Source organism: Tympanuchus pallidicinctus, unplaced genomic scaffold (genome assembly GCF_026119805.1).
Source record: "Tympanuchus pallidicinctus isolate F22 unplaced genomic scaffold, pur_lepc_1.0 scaffold2, whole genome shotgun sequence".
NCBI classification, from domain to species: domain Eukaryota; kingdom Metazoa; phylum Chordata; class Aves; order Galliformes; family Phasianidae; genus Tympanuchus; species Tympanuchus pallidicinctus.
The window spans coordinates 50,060,952-50,080,371 of NW_026294721.1; the positions used below are offsets into that span (position 1 = coordinate 50,060,952).

Here is a 19,420-nt window from a genome sequence, read left to right on the forward strand (position 1 = left end):
CAGTAAACACCTCCACTTAAATACTCTGAGTCGTTTAGTGACTAAACCACAGCAGCACTGTTGTGCTGTATGGAAGTGGCGCTGAGTAGCAGCGGCTGCCCAGCCTCTAGAAGCAGATGCGTGCTTCTGGCTGGCCAGCTCAGCCCTGCTTCCAGCAGGGCTCTGTGCTGCTGGGCCCTTGGCCTGCCTTACCTTGAGGTGTTCTCGGGAGTTCCTCACACGTGTTTCTGGAGCATGACCCACAGTTCAGACCGCAGCATGTTACACTGCTTCCTGCACGGTGTGATAGACTTGGTGCTTGCTTCTGGCACTGGGAGTTCAGGGGCCGAGGTGGCCGTGCCAGGAAGCCTTGCCTGGCTGAAGATGCCGAGCTGTAGAGGGGCGTTGAGCGGCTAAGGGGCGTTCCGTGAGCTCTGGCTGCAGACGGCGGCGTGTTATGGGAAAGCCCTCATTTCTCATCCGCAGAGCGAAGCCGACCTCGAAGGGGCGATCTGGTGCCTGCAGAGCACGGCGGTGCTAGACGACACTGAGGAGCCTGGGGCTACTCTTACAGAAAGTCTGCAAGTTCAAGTCTGGTATTTTTATTGCACGTTCTGCGCGGGATGTGGCCAAACGCCAATAGGTTATAACCAAACGCGTAGGTTATAACACGAGCAGACGGGCAGTAAGGGTGAGAACTCCCCAGCGCGGCACTCAGCGCTGAGTGACGAACGCAAAACAAACGCCGGCGGCGGCACGGCGCACCCGCACACACCGCCTACGGTGGGCTGCGCACGCGCCGTCCGATGGGGGCGGCGCCGCGGCGCGCTGGTTTGCATGAAGTACCCACGGGGCGCCGCGCGGCAGAGCTACGATCGCATTGCCTGGCTGCGGCTGGCCGGCTGCGGGATGCTGCTCTGAATCGCGGCTGAGTGGATTCCAGCCGTTGGTGCACGGTTTTCTGGAGCCGGCAGGCGGGACAAACAGGGCGGCGAACGTTATTCACCATAAGCTGGCAGAAGTCTCATCTATGGAGAGATAAAAGATAGCTGTGAAGGGCTGCGAGGCGGGATGTTCTGAAGACCTGCTCTCTAGGCCACGCACGGAGGACGCTTGTTCCTCGAGGGCCGCGTGCCCGCCTAGGGGAAAGTCCCCGGACCGGGGGCAGAGAGTGCCGCGCGCCGCCGGCGCCCGCCCCGCCCCGCAGCCCACGCACGCCGCTGAGACGCTCTCGGGCCGAGCGGGTGAGCGCGGGGCGGGCTTTCGTCACGGCCACAGACACGCAGGTAGTGCGAAGGCGAGTCCCGCCAGCCGGGGCCGCAGCACCAACAGAACGGGGCTCACTCTCAGGCCATCCCCTTTTGGTGAGCCCTCTTATTCGCACCGACCGCTCCTCCGCGAAGAGCCGACAGCGACTGCCCAGAAGCGGGGCTGCTGCCGGAGCTGAGGGCTGCTCCGTGCTCCTGTGGCAGCGGTGGAGCCTCCCGCCGCATGGGAACAACGGCTGCCACCGTACTGCTCGAAATACTCAAGACGTCCCGCTCTCTTTTCCTGGAGCTCTCTATGTGATCGAGTAGAAAAACAGATCTAAAATTCTATTTATGTCATCTAAGCACGTCGTTCGAAAACGCTATCAGAAAACTCACCACCAAAGAAACAACTGGACGAAGGCACGGCTCCATAGAGCTGTTTGTTGTTGAGAAACTGTAACGAAATCCCAGCGTTCTCGTCCCGCTCGCTAACAAGGATGCTTCCAAAGCTCTGTGCAGCCGGCACCTGCGGAGCTGTCAGCCCTCTGCAGCAGGAGGAGCCTGCATGGACAAGATGAAGCTGTGCACAGAGTCGTGGGTACCTCTGGTCTTGGGAGCCTACAGCCTGTGCCCTGGGATGGTAACAACTGTGATTTGGCTGGACCTGAGTCACTGAGTAAGGGCAAGTGAGGGTCCAGCCAGGACGTGATGATACAGAGGTGGCCCAAGCAGAGCACCGTCAGCACTCAGCATTCAGACCTACAGCCTTTGGGGAGCCATGGCAGAGGGTTTCAGGTGCATTTAGGACACGCTCGCATAAACGTTCTGAGAAAACCAAGTGTTATGTCAATAGTGGGCAATGTTGTCAAGGGTATGGAAGGATAATTCGAAAATGGCAGTTGATCATTTCTGAGCTTGGCTGTACTTAGCTAAGGCACTAGGAGACAACACCAGTCACGTAATTTCTTCCTCCAGTAGCATTTCTGCAAATAAAAACAAATGGACAGCTGTAACATCAGAAGCCATGCACTCCGAGGTCTGAGTGGTGGTGAAGCAACATTAGGCCCAAGCAGACTGCAGAACTGCCTGTTTTAAATGCTGTTGTCAGAGATGAATTCACACTGGCAAAAGATGCTTTGCTCCTACTAGGAAAGCAGACCCGACATTTACCAGGCATTCTAGACTTTTACTGCAGGCAAATGGTATGCACAGAGATGCTGCCCTTGTTTTGACAACAGTCTTCTAACCCAAATCCTTACTGAGTCTGTAACAAATGTCACATTCATAACTGGTAACTATAGGCATCTAATTACCCCATTTCCATATACGGAATGGAATTCATTTTGCAGACATCTGTGACAATAGACCTGTGCTCCCCTTACAGTCAGTGGAGACATTTTTAGGGCAAGGCGTGTTTACAGTGGATTATTCCCACCTTTATTTCCTGATGTGAAAAGGAAAACATCCACATACATGACAGTGTTATGAATTCTTTAAGCCAGGCTTTCATCAGGTGATTGGTGTTGTTCCAAATGCATGAACTCAATTATTTTACGGTTTTATTCACTGTCTTTTGAAATGCTTTTCATAGCATAGTAGTAATTAACTATGGTACTAGGTGATACATCAGCATAGAGTAACCTTGTATGTTGAGAAATTCTTGAATGCATCTTGGTAATTAACTCTTAAAACTCTTAATTAATAGCCTATAGTCTAAATGAAACTATCTGATAAGCTATTCAAACTTCCAGCAGGTGCTCTGGGTGCTCTCATTTCACAAACTTAATGATAGAGGTGTGTATGTTTGATCCTCACAAGAAATAACAATGTGATTTTCACATGGCAGAAATCAGTATGGGCCCTAAAATGCAGCTTGTATAAGAACACATTAAAAAATCATTTGCTTATCCTTGGCAGTAAGGGCTCTGCTCTTTTCCATCAGTCAACCAGATTCTCCTGTTGACTTGAAGGGAGGAGGATCAAGCTTCAGGACTCAAGAAGATAATACAATTGTGACATATTTGCATGAGACTAATTCATTACCATTCCTCACCTAAACTTCAGCTGCATACTTTCCAAGACATTTGGGATGGTCACACACTCTGTAAATCCATCAACTGTTTATGTTTTAAAACAGCAAATAAGGTGGAAGAGTCATAGAATCACAGAATGGCCTGGGTTGAAAAGGAACCTCAATGATCATCTATTTTCAACCCCCCTGCTATGTGCAGGGTCGCCAACCACCAGACCAGGCTGCCCAGAGCCACATCCAGCCTGGCCTTGAATGCCTCCAGAGTTGGGGCATCCACAGCCTCCTTGGGCAACCTGTTGCTGAGTCACTGTGTGAAAGCTGTTTCTAGGGAAGGAAAAAAAGAGACATGTTAGTTCAGCTATGGCTGGACACATCTATGTTCTGTATGATGGAGGAAGTACCCTTCTCAGAGAAGCAAAAGCTCCTGTTTCACATGGACTTGGGTGTCAGCCAGAACAATCAATCAGTGAGGACTCAGCAAGCTGGGGTCAGACTCCTGCCCTTGCAGGACACTTCCTGACCCTCCTGAGCTCCAAGTGTTTTTAAGAGATGTACTGGTTAGGATATCACATATAGTCAATAATGATCCATCAGCTTAGAAGGAGCACAATGTCATCGTTTGAGCATTTGCACTAAATGCTAGGTGTGTAACTACAATCCCTTATTAGACTGGTCTTCATCAGCAATGCTGCATTTTCTTATTATTTTCACAGGCTGAAATGCTTCCTAGGCTTTTCAGTGGAAGGGTGAACAGCCACCAAAAGAACAGACGAAGCCGGGTCACAGGGGCTATCAGGCTGCAGCACAGGCTGTAATTGACGCCGAATTTTTAATTAGCATATTTTGCTTTACTTCTCTGCTGCGTAGCAGGAATCTGTTTCTCAGCTTTATTTCCTCACGGTAGAGCAGAACGCTGCAGCCATTCACACTCATTACTACCCTTCATTTTCCGAACCTGTGAAAGCTCTGCCTACAACCTTGTTTACACTCCTTTTCACGCGCTCGCCAACACGCTGCTAACTCGGGCAAAGACGTCTGCGGACAGCCATTACTCAACGCCTCAGATGCGGATTCCGAAAGCCGCCGTCCCAGGACACCCCGTCAGCGCGAGCCGAAAGCCAAGGATGTGCTCAGAGCCTTTCCCGAAGCAGGTGCAGAGGTGCAGAGGAACGAACACCGCCGCACCCGCGGAGGATCCCGCGCCTCAGCGCCCCCACAACCGCCGCCCGCCCACGCGCGGCGCTACCGGGGCACCTGGGGAGGGGCGGGGCGAGCCACTGCCTCATAACCGTCCCTCCGCCCGCCGCCGTGGGGCCGCGCGGTGCCGAGAGCCGCCCGGCAGGTACCTCTGTCGGGGAGCGACCCCACGCTGCTCCCGGCGGAGTCGGCGCTCAGCCGTCGACAGAGCGGGAGGAGAAAAGGAGAGCGCGTGGGCCTTTAAGAGAGGTCCCGCCCCTGAAGCGTGTCCCGCCCCCTCCCGCCAGCCGGGCCAATAGGAGCACACGAGAGAGGAAGGCGGGAGAATGCGAACCCCTCGCAGCGCCTCTAGCCGCGCCTTATAAGGGCAGGGCCTCGCGCATGCGCGTAGCTAGGCGACCAGGGGCGGGGGCTCCAAGTGGGTTTTGCTTCGGCGGTGGCGGCCGCCGTTCCGCAGGGGCGGGAAGGGGTGCGGGACCCCGAGGCGGGGCAGGCCGGCCCGGGCCGGCCCGGAGGCGCACTCACCCAGCGGCCCGGAGCGGTCCGGCCGCCGGCGGGCACAGGGGCGGCGGCAGAAGGTGGAGGAGCGGGGACCGGAGATCGGAGCCGGGCCGAGCAGGGGCTGTCCCGTGAGCCGGTGCCGGCAGTGGATGTGCGGCTGGCGCGAGGGGATGATGCTGGCGGGGCCGCAGCTGGTGGCGGGGCCGGCGGCGCCGGGCGGGGAGCGGGCCCGGCTGCTCTCGCTCTACGTGCAGGACTACCTGGAGTGCGTGGAGTCGCTGCCGCTGGACATTCAGCGCAACGTGTCGCTGCTGCGGGAGGTGGACACCCGGTGCCAAGGTGGGCTCCGGGACTCGGCCTCCGTCGCGGGGCAGCGGGAGGGGAGGGAGGGACCGGAGGGCAGGGCGGCGCGGGGGGAGCGGCCGCCCGCCGCACATGCGCTCGGCGCGGGGAGCGGGGCTCCGGGCTGCGGCCCCTCGCCGGGCCCGCTCGGGGGGCGGCGGCGGCGTCGCCGGGGCGCCACGTTTGGCGTCCGCCGGTGAGGAGCCCCGCCCCTCGCGGAGCGAGGAGCCGGAGCCGCGGAGCCTCCGCGCCCGGCGTTAGGCCCCGGCCTCCCTTCTCGGCGTAAAACCAAGAGGGGGGTGGAAGGGGAAGCGTCGGACGCGGCTCCGCGGAGGAGGCGGGGGTGCAGCTTGCGAGCACGAGGTGCGGAGCTGCGGCACGGTCCGCCGCTCGCTGCCCGCCTCGGCACCCTGCGTTGGTCGAACCGCTCCAACCGCAGCGCTCAGCCTTAGCGCGGCCTCCCTGCTCGTGCGTCCGCGGCCCGGGGGGTGCGGGGCCGCTACGAGCCCTTGTCCAACGCCCCGCGCCGGGCGCTGCGGGCGCCGTGCCCGTGGGGGCACGCGGGGCCGTCAGGCGGGAGTTGGCCGCGGCTGCGGGCAGGGACACCGTTGCTTCCTAAACGCCTGCTCTGTAGGGGCTGCGCTCCCTCCACCTCGTGCCGTCGGGCTGCACAGCCGTGGGGTTTGTATTTCTAGTTAGTGCCGTGCTGCCCCACTGTAAGTATCCACCGTCGCTGAAACGTGCCGCAGAGGCTGCGCGGCGCCGAGCCACTGACAGGGCGGGTGGGAGCTTGTCCCAGTGAGGCAGGAGCGTGGGCTCCCCCTTAAAGTACCTTCGTGTGGTCTGGGTCAGCGTAAATAGCAGAGATGGTGCTTGGAGGAGGGAGCTTGCAAAGCTGCTCCAGTGCTGAGGAAGTTGGAACCCTTTTAGTTTTTTCTCTGCTCCACTAAACTTGAGTAGATTAACTGTAATGGACACTTGGTCCTGGTTTGTTATTTTTAGCCTTTTTTGTAAACAGATGCTTTAAAGCTGTCTAGCTGGACACGGGTGCCTCCTCCAATTAATAAGGGATTAATAAGGAAGTACTTGAGTGAAGTTGTATCTCTGCGGGTACAAAATTTTTCCTCCATCTGCCAGTTAGAAACTTGGCTACCCTCTGGAGAATGGGAGGGTGTTTCACCTGCTGGTGGTGCATTTAAGCTGTTTGGTGTATATCTATCAGCTGCATCCAGGGAGTGACCGATCCAAAAGGTGTCAGTAATGCAGAGGCATTTTTTTCTCTGTCATTATGAAAAAGCAGTGAGTGCCCATGGGTTCTCCCAGGCAGGGCATTCCATGTGCGGGACGTCTGCAGCTATGCTTACAGTGTGCTTTATGCCTTGCAGAGGTCTGGACAGGAGATAATGTGGCAGCAGAATATTGTCCTCTGATAATGTCTTTCTAGTTCTTCAGACTGCAGAGTGCCTTACTTGGCACTTTTCAGGAGCAAAATTTTTTCCCTGTCAAGGCAGCAGATGCAGCTGAAGCTGTAGGCAAACAAAGCCTGGGTTTTCAGTGACAGCTGGAGAACTGGCATTGAGGGAAAAATAGGCTGTGTGAGTTATTAAATGGGCAGAGCACTGACTTTGTCTTCCTCTGGTGAAGATCTGGAGTAGAACAAAGTGCTGTTGGTTTCTGTTTCCATGCAGGTTTCAGAATTTATAGTAAAAAGCGGCGGTTCCCTCTTAAGCTGCTGTTTCAAGATGTCAGCAGGAAAAGAAATTACTGTGAACAACATTGAGATAATAACTATGGCTTCCATTTAGTGCGAGCTCGAATCATGCCAAAACTGTACAAAGCAGACAATTACTTAAAAATGAAAGGCTGTTTGTAAAACAGAGGTTTGCAGAAAGAGAAACTGTTCTGCGTATGTGGCTGTGGAAGTAGTTCATAAATTCACTTACCCTTACAAATCTGTAAGTTATTTGTGCAGGAATCGGTACTGTATCTAGCACCCCATCACATCTTGCTGTCAGCTCTACTGATTTAGTTCCTTCTGCTTCAGCAGTTCCTCCGTTTTTCCTATGTAGATCTAGTGTCACTTTTGGTCTGGAAAATATTGTTTTAAAATCCATCAAAATGGCAAATGTGGAGAACAGAAAAAGGCAGACCTGTAAGGTATTTGTTAGCCTCATATTTGGGTTCATTCAACATGCTTTGAAGGCCTAAGTTCTGTGATTTGTGTGGCGTGCAAAAAAAAAAAAGGCAAAAAGCCTGGGAGTGGAACCGTGAAGCGCTTGCTACCAGCAGTTTGAAAACATCCTGTGATGCGTTAAGCTGCAGGTCACCTATTCTGAAAAGTTCTGCCTCACACAACTTGCTGTAACTTCTTCATACAGTGAGCACCACTTGCAGTGGTTTAAGTTGTTTTAAATCCTGACTCTACATCTGCTAATGTGTCACTTCCACTGTCGTACTTAGTTACAACAAAGAGCTGTTGAAAAGGTAATGCCAAACCTTCACGTGTGCAAGGAGGAGGCAGAGGACCTTCATACCCTAATTCTGCAGTGTGATATGATGGCTACATGAATTACGTGTGATTATAGTGAATTCCAAACTTCCTATAGTACGGTAAGCTTTGGTTTCTAGGCCAGGGCTTTGTAACTACCCTAATAAGGAATCTCAGCAAAAATTCCTGCTTTGTCAGATGCTGAGTCAGTATTTGGACTAACTTCACTTTGGCAGCACTGGTCACCTTTCTGGTCTTACCCTTTCCTTTTTCCAGCAGTCAAAATTATCTTGCTTTTTGTTGAGAACTTGAGAAACTTTTCATGCAACAGATTACCACCTTAAACACTGAAGTGGTGCTCAGGTGTAACCTGAATAAAACACCTGATGAAGCCCACTAATTAAAACTCATACTATTTCTCATTGGTTTATACGTGCTCAAGAAAATACAGGAATGTACCTTCTATCTAATTATTTGTGTTACGTTTGCTTTGCAGAAGCTTTAAAAGAAATAGATGATGTCTATGAGAAATACAAGTCCGAGAACGATCCTGTTCAGAAGAAACGCTTGCAGCAGCATCTCCAGCGTGCTTTAATCAACAGTCAAGAACTGGGAGATGAAAAAATTCAAATAGTTACTCAGATGCTGGAACTGGTAGAGAATAGAGCCCGACAGATGGAAACACACTCCCAGTGTTTTCAAGATCTGTCTGAAAACGACAAGCCTCTAGAAAAGGCAAAGATGGAATCCTGCCAGCCAGAGAGATCTTCACGTAGACCTCGTCGGCAGCGCACCAGTGAGAGCCGCGACCTGTGCCATATAGCAAACGGCATCGATGACTGCGACGATCAGCCGCCTAAGGAGAAAAGATCGAAATCTTCCAAGAAGAAAAAACGCTCCAAAGCCAAACAGGAGAGGGAGGTTTCACCCGTAGAGTTTGCAATTGATCCCAATGAACCCACTTACTGCTTATGCAACCAAGTGTCCTACGGCGAAATGATAGGATGTGATAACGAACAGTGTCCTATCGAGTGGTTCCACTTCTCGTGTGTCGGACTCACCTACAAACCTAAGGGGAAATGGTATTGCCCCAAGTGCAGAGGAGATAACGAGAAAACTATGGACAAATGTACTGACAAATCAAAAAAGGATAGAAGATCGAGGTAGTGAATGCAATTCGTGTTTTAAAGAGTTGCTCCTTTTATATTGAAATGTTTAATTTCCAGAGAATGCTGTTTTAGGAGATGCATAAGACTATGCAATAATTTTTAATCTATAATATTAATGGAGTATTAAAAGCTGTTATACCTTCTGTGATCTTTAACTTTCTGCACTGAGTAACCAAATAGTTGAAACAGGGTGGCTTCAGACCTTCACAGAAGACGTTACAAGCATACGGCGCTTGATTGCAATTTGACCCCGGTAGTATTCTAAAAACAACGACTTGTGAATCTGGAAATAATGGTGGTGGGAAAGATACTGGAGAACTTCTTTCCACGCTAGGGAGAAGGCAGTGAAATGCCTCACCTAACTGCTGTCATCTTAACAACTGCATTTGTTCTTCATCCCATGTCTTAAGTTCCCGGTTTTTGTGTTACCATCACGCGTTTAGAAATAGGGGGTTTTAATTCGGCTGTAACTGTAAAAGTCTTCCGAGCTAAAAGCAGACCTCTTCAGTGACTCTCGTATGACCAGTATGTTATTTCAAGAAAGAAAATACCACTAACTTAAGCTTTTTTTTTGGTTGATATTAAACTATTGTCTTTGTGACTTTACACTTTGGAGTCAATTTCTGAATTTGACAGACTTGTGGTGCGTGTAAGCAGTATTGGATATTCACAGGGGGTTTTGTTGGGGTTCTGTAGGTCTTTATTAAGGTTTTTTTTTATTTTTGCTACTGTCTATAGAAGCCCAGAAGTGGCAGAAGGATCCCTTGAGAGGGGATGTAGACATCTCAGGGAACAGCAATTGCAAATGTGATGAGACTTTCATCATAATCTCTAAAGAGCTGAAATAAGTTTGATTTTTCCCTGGGACATTAGCTTTGCTTTTTCTTCAGTGGTATTTTTTGGTGTGTGGCCACACCCAGATTTAGGCACAGCACCACAGTTCTCAGACTTCAGCAACTATCTAAAAAGCCTGAAAGTAAATACAAAAATAATTAAAAGAACAAATATAAGCGTGATGGGAATAAAGCAAGTAAACAAATCCCAGCGGGTTTCTTACAGGCTTAGTAATAGTATTGTCCTGAAGTATAATGGTAGTGTCTAAACTTGGCTAGTAGTAAAAAAAAAATAAAATAAATAAAATATTTTTTTCACCTCTACCTCATAGCAGAACTGGAAAAAATAAAAATGATGGAAGCAGCTGCTTCTGTTCCTTTGCAATAGGAGACACTAATAGAGAAGAAAGACATAAATGGTGTACTGAAACTTAGAGTTATTGCTCAGCAGTGTTCTTCTGGAGAGACTGCCTGTGCCCAGGTGGTCTTGGCAAGGAAACTAGAGATCACCTGCACACCTGCTGTAGGTGGGCTGCAAGTGCTCTTAAGGCCTCTGTTTTTTTGCTGCCAAGGTGATCTGTGAGGGCACAGGGGAAGAAGAGAGATCACCTCTCAAGCCTGACTGGAAAGCAGTTATGCTGACTTGAGAACAGCCTGGAAGATAGAGGACCAGAAGCAAGCCACAATGGAATCCCATCAGAACTCACTCCTGCATCTCCACTAGAGGGCTGTCCCAGCTGGGGCTGGAGGGCTGGGTGTGCTGCACTTAGTGCTTCTTGGCCACATGGTATCAATCAGTGTGCACATCTCCAACTACTACAGCTACATGAAATACTGGGCATATTTCCACAATTAGAATCTGATTCCTTAACAGGACTTAGCATTTGCAAGTAATATTAGGTAACATATGCAAGGAAGTGTGAAGTGACTGTTTCTGAGTTGTTGCTCTAAAGTTTTAGTTTTATTATGTAGACCAGCCTCTACAGTAAGCAGTGCATGTAGAATGGTGATGCTTGCTAGCATTACAACAAAAACAGACAAGAAACGCTCCTATTCAAGTAAACACTGAAATTACAGTAACAAAGCAACAGTGAAATTGTAACTATTAATGTTACTGACCTATCTTGAAAGGGGTGCTTGAAATTCTACTAGGTATATCAAGAATACTTGCTTGAAGACAAAAGAAGAGAGTTCAGGAGCCTTATATGATCACCTGAAGTAACTGGTGAGGTATGAACAATGTATGCTGTGGTGTTACAGAAAGAAAAGTTTAGATTGTTTCAAAGTGGTTCAAATAAAGAAAGCAGCCCTGCATTAGAGAGATTGTATGTTAACAGCTCTACTGCTAGGATGTATGAATTCTTAAAGGTCCCAGTGAAGATATGCTGGGGAAACAGCATATGCCTTCCTAATACCTAACATCACTCAAAAGCAGCAGTAATTCAGTACTACAAGCAAGCCAGCAAGGTACTTCAAATATATACGGGTGCATCTAAAATGACTGCTTTTAAATACTCCCAAATCATTGCTAAAACCTGATGCGATCTGGCATTTAGCATTTCACTGCCACACTCCAGATTTTGGAGTTTTACATCTGTTTTTGGGCAAGTTCAATGGTAATTACTGAAGACACAGGAGATGCTGCTATGAAAACAAGGGTAAGTGGAGAACTCATATGTTGCTTCTTGATGTTGCACTCCTTTTCTGACAAGCACGAATCTCACTAGTCAAGTTGAAATAAATGCTGATAAATCAGGAAAGCTTGAAAAATGTGTATTGGATATCATGAAGCAAAACAAGCTTGTTACAAAAAAAATCTGGGCAACAAAGTAGGAGTTGATAGAAGTGTATACAGATAGAAAAGGAAACTGAAAAGGAAACTGCTTCCTGTGTGAGAATTACTTCACCTTAATTCGGCGTGGATCAGATGTCAAGCTTAGCTTTTGTTTTGAGTTTATGAAAATATGGTGCACTTAGGTTGATTTTTGCCTCTCAGTTTTGAAGTAACATGAATTCATCATCAGCAAAAGGTCCTCATAAACCATATATAAAGACTGGCACCAAATCAAGAGCGTTTCTTGATCGCTGTCCCATGGATCGGTGTAATCCTGACAAAACAGTCATTTAATCAAACTTTAAACCAAAGAGGAAAAAAAAAGAGCTTAACAGAAAGAACTAATAGTGTTTTGAAGGCAAGCTGAGCCATTCAATTGTATTTACTACCTATATTGTGAGGCCATTTTGGTATCTCCAGTATTTACTGCATTTTTCTGGGCTGGTCTTGAACAGTACACAAGACCCATAGACAACTCCTCCAGTTGCTGTGTCTTGCTTTAAATCTATTGTGTAAGGTACCTGAATGGTTGATTATCAGTTACGATAGGTACAAATATCTTACATGTAGTCTCCAACATGCCAATATGTGTTCATGCCTATTAGTTGCTAAAAAGCACAATAATTCCTCTATTTAAGCTACTTCCAACAGTTTCCCAGCCAAACACATTACCTATACATTCCAAACTGGTGATTGTGTTACTGCCAAGTCTCAAAGCTTGTATGGAAGTTTGGTAAGTGAAAATCCAAGTTTTATCTATGAATGAGGCCTTTGTGAAGATGGCATTTACTAATTCTGAAGATCTCTCCATTTAAGTGTCACTAGTTTCAGCTTTAAAGAACATATTACAGTCCACCTGAATTCAGGAAAGTGAGCACTTTGGCACCACCATAACTTGTTCCACTGCTGGCTGTAATAGATCAGACTTTTAAAGTCTTAATCTGAGATTCTGTTCTTCAGACTCAGTTGGACTGAACTGTGCCCTGTTCAGTTTCCCCTAAAGTCCAACCAGTCTGTTTGGGATTAAAATATAGCAACTGCCACATCAGCAAAGTTAAGGGCTTCGAGTTCTTTCTCCCTCGCATCTGCGTACGTGTCTTTTATCTCTAGTAGCTCAGAAAGTTTTTGATACTGACACTTCAGGTTGAAGAAAATTCCATAGGTTTCACATGAAAATCCTTCTTGCTTTAAATGCTGCAATTCAACGTAGATTCCCCCCCCCTCCGTGCTATTTGGCATACCTGTATCTAACAGAGCAATGATAAAAGCTCCTCCAGATCCTGAAGACACTTTATCGTGTCAGAAAGTCTGACATTTTTCTGTTGCATATGTCAAAGCTAATACTATCTTGGTAGCTCTTGCTGAATCTTGTTTTCAGCTCAAGTGACATATGTATTAGTCCCAGAAGGCACCCTATTTAGTCATTGGCTCTCAGGAAAAAAAGAAAAAAGAACTCTTCTGTTATAGCTTAGAAATAGGATACCTAGATCTTCATCTTGCATTCGTTCGGTTTACTAAGTAGGGAACGTTTGAAGTTTTAACTGCAGACATCAGACTGAACTCGCATCTCTTCTGCTGCAAGCAGCAAGAAATGAGACAGCACTGCACTCTAGCAGAACATCACTGACTGTAGCATGGCCAATTTTGTATTTCTCAGAGAGGTACTTCACTCACTGCACACTTCTGTTTCTCTTAAACATACATGAAGTTCTAAATAGCACCCATACAGATTCAAGTAATTACTTCTCCTTTACTAACAGCCTATTTTACAGTGTATGGATTAGCGCTTACTGGGCACTTAGAAAACAAATTTCTCCAAAATGTTTTATTGTTATAGAAACCTCCACTGAAAATGGTAGAACTAGTAAGTGAATTCACTCCAGTGAATAAGCCACGTGTATAAAACTAGCAGAAAGTTACAGGTTATAGTTGGAGGAGATGGGAAGCAACGGGTCCTTCTGTGTTTGAATGTAATGTGATTTAAGAAGCCTAAAAGGAAACTCTCATCTCTTGCTGAGAGAAAGAATAGACTAAAATGAATTTGAGAACTTTTGAGAATAAATTCCACTAGGAAAATTAGGGTGAAATCCTGTCCCAATTTAAATAAAATTCAGTTGAGCAGGGCTCTACTCACCATGCAGACTTCCAGCTTCCTTTGACTAAAGCCTAAAAAAAGATTAAAGCTCCATGGCAACTGCTATCTTAACTCCTGACAGCCATAGTATAAATTACATCTTGGAAAAACCTAATACTGAAAGTTTTATTTAGGTCACCAGTCAAGCGAAGAAATGGTAAGGATTACAGATACCACCCTCAATTTCCTTCTGCCCCTGCATGGTCTGAGTGAGGCAAAGATTTTTGTGGGAGGTAAACAGGGTGCTATATAATTAGATGCCCAATTAGTTTTAAACTGCCAAGTTCTGAGTGCATTTACTTGTTCCATACTTTTTGTGGAAAAGACAGGGATTAACTTGCTACTGTAGTGTTCCAGTGAAGGATACAGCAAGGCTCATCTGGGAGGCAGCAGCAGCTCAGAGGGGTGCTGTGTGAGGTTACCACAGTAACTACATGTGCTGGTGGTGGGGGAACAGCATTGCCTTGTTATTGTTGATATAGAGAGGGGAGGGAGATGGACAGATCGTATGGAAATGCCATTTACTTGCTGATTGAGATATTTATAAGTACAAATAGGTTATTAGTTTGAGTGGTGGAAAAAGGACAGTACAAGTCAAAGGAGAGGGGAATTTATGGTAAACAACAGCAAAACCAATTTGCTGCTGTTCATGTGGAGATTACCTGGTACTGTTATTTCTTAACCCTGGCTTTCTTGCTCTTTGACAACTTGAGAGCCTGTCCTTTCTGCACTGTGCTTTCCAGGCGGTGAAGAGTCCCTTTAATTGTTTGTGGACCAGTGGCCGCATGCCCCCTGCTCTGTCACCTGCTGCACTTTTTCTGTACAAACATAAAACTATTCTAAGGCTTCTTTTTAGCCTCATCAGAAAAGCCAAGTTTTAGTCCCCGTATCCCACTTGAAATGAGAAAGTACCCATCATTTTTCAAAACTAAAACAGAGATAATGCAACTGTACTAAACTGCAGCCCACTGTATAATTATATTTATATAATATATAATTATAATATATTTATTATATATTATATATAATTATATATAATATAATTATAATATAATTATATCATTGCCATCTCAAAGATATAATCTTGTAAACATTTTAATGCTAACAGGCCATTCTATTTTTGTGTTCTGTAGGGAGATGAGAAATAGAGTTGTAGAAGCATTACCTGATACAACAATCACTATTACAGACCTGCAGACAGGGATGCTTTTGCTCCTCCTTCCAGTAGTTGGAGTTGGCTGATCACAATGATCACAGCCTTCAAAACCCAGAGCAACTTCATTCCAGCCCTCAAATGAATCCAAAATGTTAATCCTAGGTACAAAAAAAAAAAAAAAAATTTCAAATACACATAGATGGTAAATTTTATCAGAAAAGTAAACAAAAAACTCTAGTTATGGGGTTTTCCCCCTACAATGTAATAGTGAGATACTAACAGCTGTAATGTCAGCTGAACATGGTGAGTTGTGCAATTACCCAGCAGAGCTAAGACACTGGCTGCAGATAATCTTGTTGTCAAATGGCTTTTGGGAGACTTTTTAAGCAGTTTAGAAATAGTGACTAGGATTTCTGCGTAACATTTAGGTCACTGGAATTTCTGCATCTGTGAAGAACCGCTGATATTAATGTCATAGAACTTGGAAGCTTTGAATAGTGATAATTGAAATCATACAGGAAAAGACCATTGAAATTTTTCTACACAAAAACACCTACTTTTCTTGGCTATGATTTTCAATGCTGTAATCTCTCTGTACACCAGAGTGGTAAATTCATTTCAATTATGATTTTGTTTAGTATTGTTATGTACTATTAAAATATCTGTGGTGAACTGTGGAGATACTTTAGGCTGATTTCATAGGAAAAAACAGGATGATGAAGTTGCAGCCTAAGCCATCGCCATTACAGTACTGGAGCCATTCTAAAGTTGACTTCAGAAAAAAAATACCCACCTATGAGCACACGTTAATTCTCCTGGCTGTGCTGCAGCAGGCCCTGTTTGTTGTGGAGAGGGTACTTTGATGCATTAGCTGATGATGTTCCATTGAGCCACAAGGTGTGTCTTCATATAAGCATGCTATGCACTTTTGAAAGCTGAGTATAAAATAGGATGCTTCCTTGAGAAGTGACATTTTAAGTATTTTAATTTTTCTGTAAAGAAATCTTGACTATTTTGTCACACACTTGTGACTGTTGCCAGGGAGACATAATTGGTTTTGGGGAAGCAGGTCAGACATAAGTCTCTTACTAAATAATTTTTTTTGCTAACAACTCTCTTATATTTAATGACTTGTCACCCGCACTTGCTGGCAGGAGGTACAGCAGCAGAAAAGAAAGCACGCACAGATTTGAAAGGTGGATTTCAGTGGAGTGCACTAGAGGAAATGAGCTGCAGCTTCAGTAACTGCCAACTGTAAAAGGCTACTAAAACCTACCAAAATTCAAGAAACCTACAGGAAACTTCAAATTTTTCCTAATATTTCAAATTCTGGAAATGCAGAGGGAACTTGATGACTGAATACAGAAACATTCCTGCACCTATTTCATCTCTAGATGAATGATTGAAAAAAAAAAAAATCCTGATATTTTGGCCTCTAGGCAGAAGCTTGCTTGAAAAACTAAACATGAAAAAAGTTATTAATTTTAAGATCATGGTTGTGTACTTGCCAAAGCAACAGATCTTTTGGTAAGGCTCTTTCTCAAGCCTTATGGCCAAAGCAAATCCACAGAGATATGCAGAGTGTGCCCAGATTCTAGTTCTGTTTTCCCTTCTCACTACATTAAGCACAGCTTCCAAATGCAATTATCCACTGAGCATAGAAACGACAGACATGCTTTCATTCAAGTCTTTATCACTGAAGCAAGTTCTGCCAGGCTGGCTGCTTTCAGCCACCTTTCCCTTTCTAAGTGACACAAACTGCTGACATTTTCTAGCCACTTGTACCTTTCCTTCTCAGCCATTGCCCCACAAGTGTTGTGCACATACACGCTTTCAGCAGCCTGTGCCCCATCTGACAGCCTGAATAACTGACTGAGGTGCACAAAGCAGATTCTGTTCAAAAGCTGGCTCAATATAGAAAAAACCAAAAAGATGAACACATAACGACGTTGAAACTTATTTTTGCCTTGCATAGCAAAAATGAGGAGAGACACTGTGTACAAGCTCTTGAAGAAAAGCCAGCAATGCAAGCACTGATTAATGAGATGGCACTAAGCTCACTCTTGTAAGATACTGTTTGTGCTTTCAGAGAGCCCAGGTTTTTACTGAGGGTTTAAATGCATCAACTGAAAGCATTTAACCAACGTGCTCTGGTGAAAATCATCTACTGCCAGGCTCTAAAACAGGGCCAACCTGATGGGTGAGAATTTTTACACTCAATGGGAAGTAATTGAATACTATCCTATTAGAATTTTTGCCATGCTTTTGGACAACAGAAGAATATAAAATATTTAACAGGGTATTACGAGCTTCAGTATAGCATAGTGCTGATATAATCAACTCAGCTAAAATACTGTAGAATTGCTTTGACAGTTTTATTTCAGTTTATCATTTCATGGAGATTTCTGTTTAAACCTTAAAAACCATTGGAGATCACCATGTATGCTGTTATACTTAAATAACTGAACAGCACAACTATTTGGGCTGACCAAACTTCCAAGAGCTTTAAACAACAGTGTGCACGGTTTCTCTCAGTTGTCTCTCATTACTGCTGTACAAGCTTTAAAAAATGGTAAGTTTCTTCCAAATCTTACTTTGATAAGAACACAGAAGTGGGAATCCTATCACCTTATATTGGAATCTCACTGGGTAGTTGGGGATGAGGGAAAATGGCTGGCTGCCATGATATCCACTTTTTCCCTGGATATCATTGTTTTGGTTAATGCTTGGACTTTTAAATTGTACCACCTTCAGCTCAGCTTCTCTGTGCTGTTTGTATCATGACTGTATTTACTCTGGAATGCAATACTCTGGATTTCAGTGGGAAAAAGAGGTGGCTTTTCGTAAGTGAGTTGTGCATATCCCAGTTATACATATATAAAAAGAAGATATGCATATAAATACAACATTTCTTAACAGGAGTGTTCACCAACCTTGGAACAGTTTTTCAGTTCAAAATTTGATCTCAAAGATGATGCAGAACAAAGTCTAGTAGAAAAAAAATAATCATGTAATCCTTGTGTAATAACTGCCCTGCTCATTTTCAGTATAGAAGAACACAACAATTTAAAGATTCAAATGTGTAAACATAAACTAATATATGAGCCATTCCAGGCCATTGCTATTTGTTAATCTGTCTCGCTTTTAAAGGTAGCAAAAACCTGGCAAGGTACTCAGCTACAGTTTTAATGCCTTCAGTAATAGTGTGCAATTGAGTAGCAGAGAATGATGCGAAGGTCATTTTCTTTGAAGAGACTTCTCATAGCAATTTTTACAAACATGCAAAACCTTTTAATCCCCAGCAGAAGCACAAAATCTATTCATTTACTCTTTGTATTCTGTGAAAGAACTTCATCAGCATTAGCCAGCTTCCTCACTTTTTTTTTTTTTTCCTGAGTTGCTCCGTAGAGGACTTTAAACTGATGATTATAGTGTGCCATACACATAATATCAAAACACAGCCATATTCAGTTTACCTGCTTTCATGACTCCAAAAATAAATCTACCAGAATAATCAGTAATTGCCAAGAGGTACAAATCTGGTCAATTTTTCAACCATTTTTAAACCTAAAACAAAGAGGAAAAAAAAAACTGTGTCAGATAAAACACCATCCTTAGTTTGATATTAGTCTTAAAGAGTAGCTCTTTAATTATTGATTACTATGCTATATTTAATAATTGCCATTAAAAAAAAAAAGAGGATAACAAATAAGTCATTCAATTTGTGACATTGCCAAAAAAGATTTAAAAAAATCGCTGTTTTAAGACACATTTTAAGGCTTTGTATTCAGTTTTGTAAACTACACTTAATGTGATAGAGTTCAAGCAAGCAACAAGAAAGGTGTAGAAAACACTGACTTCTGATGAAATATAGAACAAAGTCTAGAAACAAGACCATACAGTTATAAGAAAGTTGGCTGGTGAGAGGAAAAGGACAATCTAAGTCATGCCCTTCACACTGAGCACTGAAGATTTAACAAAGACATTAAAAAAAAGAATTATCCAATCATAATGACAGTGAAGCAGTGGCATGTGTTACTTCGGAAAGATCTCCAGTGACAAAGATGCTATGACATAGGCTAGACAGACATGTCAGCATTGGTTTAACTCTAACTGATCCTGCCTTTTGGCATGGGAAACATTGGATCAGCATTTCTTGAGCAAGCTATGCTCTGCTTTTTTTTTGTTGCGTAGGTAATTAATCATAACATAGTAACGTTCTTCTCACTCACAGAAAACACGAAAGATGTTCAGGTATTTCAAGAAGCAAACCTGAATGCTATGCTTTGGTTTCTACTTATTCAAGAATCACAGGAAGAATGTTTCACAGTATTTTCTTTGACAACTGCTAATTTTTGGTGGGAGAAAGCGAGTGGCAAAATGAGTATGTGAATTTTAGGGAGAAGAGAACACATTTAGTATGTAATTCCTACTTTGCTCATCATTTCTGAGTAGTTTCATGCAGATATCTGCAATCCAAACTCTTGGCTATTTTTACAAATATT

General features: G+C 44.9%; 1 protein-coding gene and 1 long non-coding RNA gene across 2 annotated transcripts; one reads left to right on the top strand and one right to left on the bottom strand.

Annotated features, from left to right (window-relative positions):
- The first annotated feature begins 4,989 nt into the window (after positions 1 to 4,989).
- ING2 (inhibitor of growth family member 2) lies at positions 4,990 to 9,770 on the top strand. The gene is made up of 2 exons (XM_052682633.1): positions 4,990 to 5,298; positions 8,286 to 9,770. Exons 1-2 carry the CDS (start codon positions 5,109 to 5,111, stop codon positions 8,954 to 8,956), a joined length of 861 nt encoding a protein of 286 aa, XP_052538593.1. The 5' UTR covers positions 4,990 to 5,108; the 3' UTR covers positions 8,957 to 9,770.
- Positions 7,078 to 18,479, bottom strand: LOC128080435 (uncharacterized). Its single transcript, XR_008206676.1, has 5 exons — positions 18,392 to 18,479; positions 17,849 to 17,903; positions 15,709 to 15,850; positions 14,951 to 15,073; positions 7,078 to 7,389 (listed from the first exon to the last, which is right to left on the bottom strand). It is a non-coding gene; the product is annotated as an uncharacterized LOC128080435 (long non-coding RNA).
- Between the last annotated feature and the right edge of the window lie 941 nt (positions 18,480 to 19,420).

Excerpts from the sequence above, each read along its gene's own strand:
- ING2 (XM_052682633.1), top strand. The coding sequence starts at position 5,109 with ATGTGCGGCTGGCGCGAGGGGATGATGCTGGCGGGGCCGCAGCTGGTG. Across the intron at positions 5,299-8,285 it reads GGTGGACACCCGGTGCCAAG|AAGCTTTAAAAGAAATAGAT; the intron begins GTGGGCTCCGGG and ends TTTGCTTTGCAG.